This window comes from Rana temporaria, chromosome 3, assembly GCF_905171775.1.
Source record: "Rana temporaria chromosome 3, aRanTem1.1, whole genome shotgun sequence".
Lineage (NCBI taxonomy): Eukaryota > Metazoa > Chordata > Amphibia > Anura > Ranidae > Rana > Rana temporaria.
In genome coordinates, this window is record NC_053491.1 from 172,006,419 (window position 1) to 172,019,025 (window position 12,607).

Consider the following 12,607-nt stretch of genomic DNA (forward strand, 5'->3'; position numbering starts at 1 on the left):
CCTGACTTGCCTGCTCGCCCCCTCCCCCCTCAAGAGGCTTTCTCCACACCAGGGAGAAAGCTTTGCATTACTGTGTAGTTACAGACAGAAGAACAGGAAGTGAGGATTTCTCAGAAGAAATAAGGACATTTAAAAGCAAAATGGAAGGATGAGGTAAGTGAAGGAGGACTGCACTAAGGTAAATTAAGCTATTTAGGGGAAAAAAATTACCTTTACAACCCATTTAAGCTGCTGCTAGCAACATGATGCTTTCTCTGAAAGTTTGGGAAGCGTTTAGGTTGAATTTTTGATACATTTAGCCAAATTCTCTTATAGCTTAAGTTTTAACTCCAGCCTTACCTCCAGCACAGCTTTAAAGGCTTCTCCACTGAAATTGCTTACTTTGACTTCAATGCACACTTTGAGCTTCTAATGCCGCGTACACACCATCAGGCTTTCTCAAATCGCCTTTCAGGACAACCTTGGAGAGAGCGCAGCTCCGCCTCTTCTGTAGGAAACACCCACAGGCTTTAAATCCCTCCTCTTCCACCATGGCTTCAGTTATTGTGTTTCCTCCGCCATGGTGGAAGCATCAGGTTGGAGCCAGGGAGCTGCGTTCTCTCCAAGGCTGGAGACAGGCTTTTCCCTCATTGTTTTACCTTTTTTGTAAGGTGGTGACTGAACCATCCCAGCTCCTCCGCTGTACCTTTAAGGGGGGATGCTCCGGAGTCCTCTGGTCTCGCCTGCTCACGGGAGCTTTAGGATCCATAGGGGACGCTGCGTCTGGTGCCCGGAGTCCGCAGGTTTTGACCCCGGTGGTCGGGCAGGTACCGTTTCTTTCAAGAAACATGTCCTGCATGTCGGTTCCGGGTCCCGGTCTGGCGGGTGACGTCACGCCGGCGACGCGGCGTTTCCTGTGGAGGCGTGGCGCTCGTGGCTCCTGGCGCCTGGAACGCAGGGACTGGAGGGCGGGTTCTCTGACCGGCGCTTCCGTTTCCGGCTCCTACTGATGACGCGGAGCCCGGGAAATTCAAAAGCCCAGCGTTTTCCTCTACAGCTGTCTCTCTGCAATGGAGGAAAGAGTTACAGCGATGGCGGATGCAGGCGCCGTCAGCACCGGTCAGGCCCAGGTAAGAGGGGTACAATGGTGCCTTTATTCTTATCCTTATGGGCTTTCTATTGTGTTTGGTTGTTTTCCTCCTTATGGGAGCCTGCTCTGCTCTGATGGAAGCCTATGCTGGGCCATCTAGCAGAAACTCTGGTGGTTGCTATGTTCTATCTTTCTTCTTAAAGGGGACATTTTTTCACTCTGGTGGTGGTATTAGCACGGTGGTGGTTTCCCTTGCTTAGCTAAGAGAGCTTTGATTTAAGTCAGTTTAATTTCTCGTTTCAGGAGAAAACTGCTAGTAAATCTAAACCAGCAAATCCACCAAGCCAAAGGAAATGTCCTTCCTGTAAAAACCCTTTGAGAGACTCTTGGCAGAAAGCCATGTGTAGATCATGTATTAAAGACCTAGTTGAAGAGGAATCTTCTCAACAAATTAAAGAATTATTTTCATCTGTCAAGGAACTCTCGGACTCACTTAGTTCAGTGAAATCCATGCTAGTGCAGAGTGCGGTCCATACTGAGCCCCAGCAACCACCAGCAAGCCCAAGAGCTTCCACCTCCAGGCCGGTAGTGGTGGACTCTGGGGATGAGGGGACAAGTACTCTTCCCTCACTTGTAGACTCTGAGGAAGAGGAAGAAGAGGATGCAGGCAGAACCTCTAAATATAAATTATCCCTGGAGGATGTGGATGAACTTTTAGGTGCAATCTACACTACCCTTGACATTCAGGAGGAAAGAGTACAACTATCAGTCCATGATAAAATGTACCAGGGTATGGATGACTCCAAACATAGAGTTTTTCCTGTCCATAAAGTGTTATCTGACACAGTTAAGAAAGAATCTCTTAAGAGAAGATTTCCCTTTGAAAACAAAGAAACTGAGGTTTGGAATAAGAAACCCAGAGTGGATGCTGCCTTTTCACAGGTTTCTAGAAGGACAGATCTGGCCTTTGAAGACATGGGGGTCTTGAAAGATGCGATGGACAAAAGAGCAGATGCTCTCCTTAAAAAAGCTTGGGACTCCGCATCCGCCAGCCTTAAACCAGCCATGGCTTCCACGGTGGTAGCAAGAAACCTGGAATGCTGGGTAGAGAAACTGAAGGGCCACATTGAAGCAGGCACCCATAGGAAAGACCTTTTAGACTCCTTTCCTCTAATCCTTAATGCAATTAAATACATGGCTGATGCATCAGCCGAATCAATTAAAATGGCAGCCAGATCCTCAGCACTTGTCAATTCAGCTAGGCGTGCAGTCTGGCTAAAAACGTGGTCAGGGGATACAGCCTCAAAGATTAAACTTTGTGGCATCTCTTTTTCAGGGGATTTTCTTTTTGGGCCAGACCTGGAAACAGTCTTAGATAGAACGGCCGATAAAAAGAAGGCTTTCCCAGCCAAGAAGAAACAGACGTTTAAAAAGAATTTTCGTGCTGTTCAACAACCCTACAAAAATAGAGAAGATGTCAACAAAAAACGTTGGATTCCTCAAAAGGGTAGGGGAAGAGGTGGGGTTCTCTTCAGATCTCCTCCAGATCAAAACCCTAAAGACAAATGACGTAACTACTCCAGTAGGGGGAAGACTGTCATCCTTTCTCCCTCAGTGGAGTCAAATATCCACAAGTCCTTTCGTGAAGAACATCATTTCACAAGGTTACAAACTGGAATTCTCGGAATGTCCGCCAAGCAGGTTTTACATTACAGCCCTTCCAAGAGACCAAGAAAAGGCTTCGGCCATGATGAACCTTTTACAGGATCTGATTCAACAAGAAGTCATTGTCCAGGTCCCGAAACAGCAGGAGGGTCGGGGGTTTTATTCCCATATATTTCTTGTAAAAAAACCTTCAGGCAAATACCGGTTGATTCTGAATCTAAAGATCCTGAACAGATCAATACGGTACAAACACTTCCGTATGGACACAATTTACTCCATCACAAAACTGTTGTCTCCAGGTTGCTTCATGGCATCCCTGGACCTAAGGGATGCCTATTTACATGTGCCAATAGCACCAGCCTCCCAAAAGTTCCTTCGCCTAGCCATCAATCTGGGAACATCAGTATGGCATCTCCAATTCAGGGCCCTACCATTTGGCCTGTCATCTTCCCCCAGAGTTTTCACAAAGATTATGGCGGAAGCCCTGGAGCCTCTAAAACTGAGGGGGATCTCGGTCGTGCCATACCTGGACGACCTATTATTCTTCGCAGATTCCAGGGATCAGCTTGTGACGAACCTCCAAACGTCACAGACTCATCTCAAAAATCTAGGTTGGATTTTGAACTTAGAAAAATCGCATCTAGATCCCTCTCGGGAGATGAGGTTTCTGGGCTACACCCTAAACTCAGTAGTGCAAAAAGTGTTCCTGCCTCAGGAAAAGATAGACAAAATCTTTTCAGCAGTGGGTCAGATCCAGACGAACCTTTCAGTACCAGTCAGAACAGTTATGTCAGTTCTGGGCCTTCTTACAGCTACAATTCCGGCAGTCCAGTGGGCAAGACTGCATTCCAGACCACTTCAGAAAAACATCTTGCAGGTCTGGTCACACCAGGTGCCGTTCGAGAAGCGTTTCAGACTTTCTACGAAAGTGAAACGAGCACTATGGTGGTGGAGGGACCCTTCCAATCTAACGAAGGGTCTCCCATGGTTTTTTCCCCTGGACAAGCGTCTAACAACCGACGCAAGCTCCTGGGGTTGGGGAGCTCACCTGGAGGGTCAAACCGCTCAAGGCAAGTGGTCAAAAATAGAGGCAAGAAAATCGTCAAATTGGCGAGAATTGAAAGCCATTCATTTGGGTCTGATAGCTTTTCAACAGGAGGTCAAAGGACATCATGTACAGATCCTGTCAGACAATACGACAGCAGTGATCTATGTGTTAAAGCAAGGGGGAACCAGAAGCCAAGGGCTCATGGACTTAGCCAATCAACTTCTGTCATGGGCGGAAATAAATGTGGCCTCCCTATCGGCAGTCCACCTGAAGGGATCACAAAATCTCCTAGCAGATCTGCTAAGCAGAAAAAGAGTGGTGGAAGCAGAATGGAGTCTGAACCAGGAGGTGTTCGATATAATATCGGAGGAATGGGGACATCCCCAAGTGGACCTATTTTCAAGTCAACAAAATGCTTCTTTTCAATTCACAGAATGGATCAGGCAGTGGGGATAGATGCCCTGGCACACCCATGGAATTACCGGCTGTGTTACGCCTTTCCCCCTTTTCCACTAATCCCTCTGGTCCTAAGGAAATTCAGGGAGGAGAACACCAACTTGCTCCTGATCGCTCCTTTTTGGCCAAAAAGGCCTTGGTTTGCAACACTTTTGAACCTGGCCTCAAAACCTCCCTGGAGATTACCATACAGGAAGGATCTATTGACACAGGGCTCTGTGTGCCATCCGGAAGCAAGCAGGCTACATCTAACTGCTTGGTTTCTGAAGAAGACCTTCTAAAATCTAAAGGACTTTCTGATAAAGTAGTTAAAACTCTACTATCAAGTAGAAAAGAGGTAACTAGGTCCATCTACCTCAAGGTATGGAAGAAATTTAACTCTTGGTGTTCTTCCAAAAGTTTCGAAATCAAGAGTACTATTTCAGTTCTGGAATTTCTCCATGAAGGAATGGAGAAAGGTCTAGCCGCCAGCACCCTGAAAACACAGGTAGCGGCTCTCTGTTTATCTTGAAAGATCTTTATCCAAAGAAACTTTAATTTCTAGATTTTTTAGGGCTCTGGCTCGAAATAGACCAATAGCCCTCAAAGTTTTCCCTTGTTGGGACTTATCTATTGTTTTGCAAGGTCTCACGGGAGCTCCGTTTGAACCTTTACAGAGTGCATCATTAAAAAGTTTAGTTCTCAAAACAATTTTTTTAGTTGCCATTACATCAGCAAGGAGAATCAGTGAGCTCCAAGCTCTAGCAATTAAGGAACCCTTCCTTAGAGTTTTGCCAGACCGAGTGGTCCTTCAAACGGATCCAGCCTTCCTACCGAAAGTGGCCTCAACTTTCCATCGGTCGCAAGAAATAATTCTACCAACATTTTCCTCAGTTCCGGCTAATGCAGGAGAAGAAGCTTTCCATACACTGGATGTAAGGAGATGTCTGTTACAGTTCCTTTCCGTCACCAAGGAGTTCAGGAAATCAAACGCTCTTTTTGTGGTATTCTCTGGTTCCCGAAAAGGGGAAAAAGCTTCTAAGAGTACGCTCGGTAGATGGCTTAGACAAGCAATTTCTGAAGCCTATCAAGCAAAAGGAGAAGTTCCTCCTTCTGGGATCGCTGCTCACTCTACAAGGTCAACCGCAGTTTCCTGGGCCGAAAGGGCCGGTGCTACGCCTGATCAGATCTGTAAGGCTGCTACTTGGTCCAGTTTCTCAACTTTTATTCGGCACTACAGGTTGGACTTGCTGTCGGCCGCAGATCAAGCCTTCGGCAGGAAGGTACTGCAGGCAGTAGTCCCACCCTAGGGTAAGTTACTTGGTTATCCTCTCCAAGGTTGTCCTGAAAGGCGATTTGAGAAAGACCTAGTTAGACTTACCGGTGACGGTATTTCTAAGAGCCTTTCAGGACAACCGCTATTTCCCTCCCTAAATGTGTATAAAAAAGTAAAGTATATATCTATCATGGTGTTGTGGTTCTCTGTGCTTTGTTTTCCAGTGCCGGAGGCCACACAATAACTGAAGCCATGGTGGAAGAGGAGGGATTTAAAGCCTGCGGGTGTTTCCTACAGAAGAGGCGGAGCTGCGCTCTCTCCAAGGTTGTCCTGAAAGGCTCTTAGAAATACCGTCACCGGTAAGTCTAACTAGGCCTTTTGCCCAGCCAAATCACATCGGAATTCCAACTGAATTTCATTGAAGAAAAATAGAACATATCTAAACTCTGATGGAATTCATCGGAATTTCTGATTAAAAATCTCTGATGGGGCTACACACGATCTGAATATCCGATGGAAAAAGTCCGCCTGACTTTTTCCATTGGAATTTCTGATCGTGTGTACGCGGCATTACAGTAAGCATAAGAAGATTCAACAAGTCTGATGTATTCTGCCTCAATTCCTGACTGAAACCCAGCACCATATAGCCATTACTAGCTTACCTCCTCACCTTACAGCCCTAGGCCCCCTGCTTTCATTGACTGGATTTCAGTTTGTTCGGTCATAGAGGCTCAGCGTCACATATGATGCATTTTAGTAAGCAAAATGTAAAACTTTATTTTAAATGTACTGCAGGTTTAGAGGTCAGTATTTTTTAATGCAGGGTTTAGAAGTCAGCAGTATGTAAAGCAGGGTTCAGATGTCAATAGCTTGTAATGCAAGGTTTAGATGTCAGTAATTTGTAATGCAGGGTTCATATGTCAGTTGTATGTAAGGTAGGGTTCAGAGGTCAGTAGTTTGTAATACAGAGCCGCTGCAGCGTGCACAAGTCAATAGTAGGTTATGCAGAGTTCAGGGATCACTACTAAGTAACAACAGTGTCCAAAAGAAAACATGAGTGTCCTCTGCACACCACCAATAACATTCCTTGGTTGGGGAACCCCCCCCCCCCCCAGTTCCCTACACCATATGCAGAGCAGCGCAGGGAAGCGTCGGTGAAATATAGTTTTTTATTCTGGTACGCTGATCCCTGCTATCCCACCTCTTAATCAATTCATCTGATTTCACATACGAGGGCCTGGTATAAATGCCAGAGGAGAGCCAGTGGGGAAATGTGTAGAAGAATAGTGGCTATGTCTCTTCCTTGGAACACTTCAGGTAGACGGCCAGTATGGCAGGTTGCAGTCTACCACACACCTGCCCACGATTTATATTTTGCCAACCCCTGTCCTGATGGTTTCTGTAAATTGCGGTAGAAGTTTGAAGACTGTACACATGACTAAAGTACAATGTATAGTAGGCTTTCACTATTTGGAGGGGGAGGGGTGGATGCGCCCCTCTTGTTTGATTATGGTTCAGCTGTGTTGACATACATAAATGTTTTGATTAGGAATTTTTCTGATATTACAAGCTGTTCATTTAAGTGGATTTTATATTTTCTCAGAAGTATGTTGCTAATTCTAATGATTTAAAAATGTGATAACTGGGAGGTTAAGTCCACCAAGTTAATTGATTAACAGAAGCTTGTAATTATTGGCTTAATTCTGTAGAGAAGAATTTATAAATGATTTTTTCTTTCCTAGTTGAGACCTTATTACGCTAGTTTATTTGAAAAGTGTTTACTTTGTACAAATTCATTTTTGTAATTCAAATTGTGCTCGCCCACAGACATGAGGTCAGATCTTCATTCTTAAACGATCCACTGTCTGCTGTATTCCCTGTGCCAGCCTGCCACTCTCTGATGGATCAGTTGAACAGGCAGATTAGCATACCTTCCTGAATTGCTTCTGTTATTTCACTAATATAATGGTGGCAATGGTCTTTCTGTGCTGCCTTCCAGACCTTTCTCCTCCCCTCTTCATAGAAATATACTTGTCGGCTTAGCAGCTGACAAGTTTAATGCTCTGTTAGCTCTCGATGGAATGTGTGCCCAGAGAGCAGTTGGAAAGTGTATGCACATCCAACTGCACTCTAATATTGGTCTCTAGCTTAAAGCTAGTCATAAACGGCCCAATGATACTGTGAAAATAATGCCATTTGGAGGTACCATTAGGAGGCTTTTTCAAGCACTATTCATGTTAGAAGCATTCCGTATAGCACATAGTTTTTTCACTTTGCTGGTAAGTCTGAACAATATGGCTGAGGCTTATCCCAAGAGGGTATTAACCATGTATGCGCTGCTTTAGTGCAATTTGTGGGGGACGCATCAAATAATGCTTATAATGTATATAGTGCTTCATGCAATAATGTGATGTTTGCTCTGCCCTGTTTACTGTATTCTTACTGTAACCTGCTGGAAAAAAAACCTTGTTAATCTTTACCCATGTTAAAAAAAAGTTACCCGGTGCCAAAGGCCCCAGTCAGATATATATACAGTGGGGATCGAAAGTTTGAGCACCCCGGGTAAAAATTTGTATTAATGTGCATAACGAAAGCCAAGGAAAGATGGAACAATCTCCAAAAGGCATTAAATTACAGATTAGACATTCTTATAATATGTCAAAAAAAGTTAGATCTTATTTCCATCATTTACACTTTCAAAATTACAGAAAACAAAAAAATGGCGTCTACAAAAGTTTGGGCACCCTGCAGAATTTATAGCATGCACTGCTCCCTTTGCAAAGCTGAGACCTGCCAGTGTCATGGATTGTTCTCAATCATCGTCTGGGAAGACCTGGTGATGTCAATCTCAAAGGTTTTAAATGCCCAGACTCATCTGACCTTGCCCCAACAATCAGCACCATGGGTTCTTCTAAGCAGTTGTCTAGAAAACTGAAACCGAAAATAGTTGACGCTCACAAAGCTGGAGAAGGCTATAAGAAGATAGCAAAGCATTTTCAGATGTCAATATCCTCTGTTCGGAATGTAATTAAGAAATGGCAGTCATCAGGAACAGTGGAAGTTAAAGCAAGATCTGGAAGACCAAGAAAAATATCAGACAGAACAGCTCGCAGGATTGTGAGAAAAGCAATTCAAAACCCACGTTTGACTGCACGATCCCTCCAGAAAGATCTGGCAGACACTGGAGTTGTGGTACACTATTCCACTATAAAGAGATACTTGTACAAATATGGTCTTCATGGAAGAGTCATCAGAAGAAAACCTCTTCTACGTCCTCACCATAAAAATCAGTGTTTGAACTTTGCAAATGAACATATAGACAAGCCTGATGCATTTTGGAAACAAGTTCTGTGGACCGATGAGGTTAAAATATAACTTTTTGGCCGGAATGAGCAAAGGTAAGTTTGGAGAAGAAAGGGCACAGAATTTAATGAAAAGAACCTCTGTCCAACTGTTAAGCATGGGGATGGATCAATCATGCATTGGGGTTGTATTGCAGCCAGTGGCACAGGGAACATTTCACGAGTAGAAGGAAAAATGGTTTCAATAGAATGTCAGCAAATTTTGGATGGTAACTTGATGCCATCTGTTAAAAAGCTGAAGTTAAAGAGAGGATGGCTTCTACAAATGGATAATAATCCTAAACACACCTCAATATCCACTGGGGATTACATCAAGAGGCGTAAACTGAAGGTTTTGCCATGTCCTTCACAATCTCCTGACCTCAACATAATTGAAAATCTATGGATAGACCTTAAAAGAGCAGTGCGTGACAGACAGCCCAGAAATCTCAAAGAACTGGAAGACTTTTGTAAGGAAGAATGGGCAAAGATACCTCAAACAAGAATTGAAAGACTCTTGGCTGGCTACAAAAAGTGTTTACAAGCTGTGATACTTGCCAAAGGGGGCAGTACAAGATATTAACTCTGCAGGGTGCCCAAACTTTTGCAGATGCCATTTTCTTGTTTTCTGTCATTTTGAAAGTGTAAATGATGGAAATAAAATCGAACTTTTTTTTTTTACATATTATAAGAATGTCTAATCTGTAATTTGATGCCTTTTGGAATTTTTCCATCTTTCCTTGGCTTCGTTATGCACAGCGGGGGGGGGGGGGGTCGGACCCCCGACCCGCGGAAAGGCGGGGACGTACATGTACGCCCATATGCCTGTACGTGCCATTCTGTGGACGTACATATACATGCGGTGGTCGGCAAGTGGTTAATACAAATTTTTACCTGGGGTGCCCAAACTTTCGATCCCCACTGTACCTGTCCTTTATTCTCAAGTAGACATCTGTCCATCTATGCCCAGCACAAAGTTTGTGTCAGCAGAATGTCATTCCATGCATTTGTCTGAGCTTTCAGCCTTGGGCTGGAACCATTAGGGAAGAAATAAGCTGTTTGAGTTGAATTTTTGGTTTAGATGTCAGAAGCAATTCAGTATTTTGAAGAAAAAGTGGGCGTGATTTACTAAACTGGAGAGTGCAAAATCTGGTGCAGCTGTGCCTCATAGCCAATCGGCTTCTAACTTCAGCTTGTTCAATTAAGCTTTGACAAACATACCTGGATGCAGATTGGGTTCTATGCTGAGCTGCCCCAGATTTTGCACTCTCCAGTTTTAGTAGATCAACCCCAGTGTTGTGTACATGTCCCTAGAGTGGCCTTCCGATGTACCATAGACTTGGTGATTTACAGCAGAGGGGTCTAAAACACAATTTGTTATAATTATGCATTTCTCCATAAACTATTTAAAACAATTGCTAGGTGTCTTCCAAGTCCAATTGTCCTATGTCTTATACAGATTTTGTCTTGTTGTATCTGAGTCTTAGCAGAGATATCCCCCTTTTACTGCATGTGCTTGGCAAATGAGTAATTCCAAAGGGTAACCGACATACTGTGGGGCAGATCCACATAGATCTGCACCCGCGCAGCGTATCAGAGATACGCTACGCCGCCGTACCTTACCTGGCGTTCTTTCAAATCCTCAAAGTTTTTGCGCCGTAAGTTACGGCGGCGTAGTGTATTTCTGTCGGCGGAATTCAAGTCAGCGATTAGGGGGCGTGTTTCATTTAAATGAAGCGCGTCCCCGCGCCGAATTAACTGCGCATGCTCTGTTTTGAAATTTCCCGCCGTGCATTGCGCGAAATGACGTCGCAACGACGTCCTTTTTTAAACTTAGACGTGACTTACGTCCATCCTGATTCACGGACGACTTACGCAAAAAAAAAAATTCAAATTTCAACGCGGGAGCTACGGCCATACTTAACATGGCAAGTCTATCTATACGCCGCAAAATAGCAGCTTTAACTATACGCCGGAAAAAGCCGACTAGAGACGACGTAAGAGAATGCGACGGCCGCGCGTACGTTCGTGGATCGTCAGAAAAAGCTGATTTGCATACCCGATGTGGAAAACGACGCGAACTCCACCCAGCGGACGCCAAAGTATTGCATCTACGATCCGAAGGCGTACGATGCCGTCGTATCTTGGTTTGAGGATTCAAACTAAAGATACGACGCGGGAAATTTGAAAGTACGCCGGTGTATCAGTAGATACGCCGGCGTACTCTCACTGTGGATCTGCCCCTGTGTGTCTAGTTTTGAACACAGATTGAAAATGAAAATAAAAATCTGCACTGACTCATCTCTTCAGAAACCGTTTTTCTGAAAAATGTCACCGGCCCATATATAACGTGTCAATAATATCATGACAAGAGCAGTCCCACCTGGTCTTGTCATGATATTATTGACACATTATATATGTGTACAATCCTGAAATTTACCTGAAAATGTTAATTTAACTGAATTCATTACAATTTTTTAACCTTTACTTTACCAAATTATCTAAAGTTCTTGTCAACAGTACAGAGACCGCTAAATAAATCTGTATTCTTCATTAGGTTTTGCCTAGCATTTATATGAGGCTCCTGTATTTCATATTGTATGTTAGTTGTGTTTGTTTACATCAGTGATTGAATTTCTCTCTGTAGCCATTGGGGTTGATTTACGTAAGGCAAATAATATTGTCCAGTGCAAGTGCAATTGCTCCAGAGCTTAGTAAATGAGGTAAAGCTTCACTTTTCAAAGAGTACTCAATCACAAGCCAGAAAAAACAAACAAAAAGAAAACATTTTTGTTTTGCTCATGATTGGATGATAAAAAACAGTATAGCGTCTTCTCAGATCTAGAGCAACTTGCAGTGCACAGTATATTTTCCTTTAGTAAATCAACCTCATTGAGCTTTGTTTCTCATAGTATTGTTTGACCTACAGATATGTGCACCCCCTAGTGGCTACCAATCAGTATAAGTTTTTTTCCTGTTAAAATGAGACCGTACATATTAAAAAAAAATATATATATATATATATATATATATATATATATATATATATATATATATATATATATATATATATATATATGTATATATATGTATATATATATGTATATATATGTATATATATATGTATATATATATGTATATATATATATATATATATATATATATATATGTATATATATATATATATGTATATATATATATATATATATAATGTATGTTTATTTTTATTATTATTATTTTCATATAATTCTGGAGAATACTGGAATGTAGCATGACTTTGCCTTTAAACCTAATACTGCTGTGCAGTGAATAGACACCTGCAATGTAGACATATTGTAATGTATTTATATTCCAGATGCTGTTTTCCAGCAATTGTAAAATGTAAAGTTGTCTTTTTTTACAGTGTGAAGAGAACACCGTTTTCCAGGATTCCTGCCGCTACCTCAAACTCCCATTTTTGAAAGGAAATCAACATGGAAATAATAATCAAGCAGTTAAAAGTACAAAAGAGTCTTTTTGGATAACCTCATTCCTTTGTTCAACCAAGCTGACACAAAATGGTGAGAAATTAAAATAATGTTTCATCAAATATTAAGTTTGCAGCCTGTCATGCAATTCCTGCAGCTTTGTAGTACCTTGATCAAAGCTTTGTTGCTTTGGCTGTCAATGTCACTACAAAATGTTTGTATTCAAGACACAGATACATTTCCCAGTTACCTTAGAAACAAACTAGAGTTTGTGCCACGGACAGGTACTGCACAGCGTTTAATAAA

The 12,607-nt window shown here is 42.7% G+C and overlaps 1 protein-coding gene across 2 annotated transcripts in view; it reads left to right on the plus strand.

Annotated features, from left to right (window-relative positions):
* Positions 1–12,607, plus strand: part of DOCK4 (dedicator of cytokinesis 4) — a 407,978-nt gene that overhangs the window by 207,555 nt on the left and 187,816 nt on the right. For both annotated transcript variants that reach the window (XM_040343815.1, XM_040343816.1), the window contains exon 17: positions 12,238–12,394. In XM_040343815.1, coding sequence (XP_040199749.1) covers positions 12,238–12,394 — 157 coding nt within the window. The remainder of the gene's footprint in view (positions 1–12,237; positions 12,395–12,607) is intronic.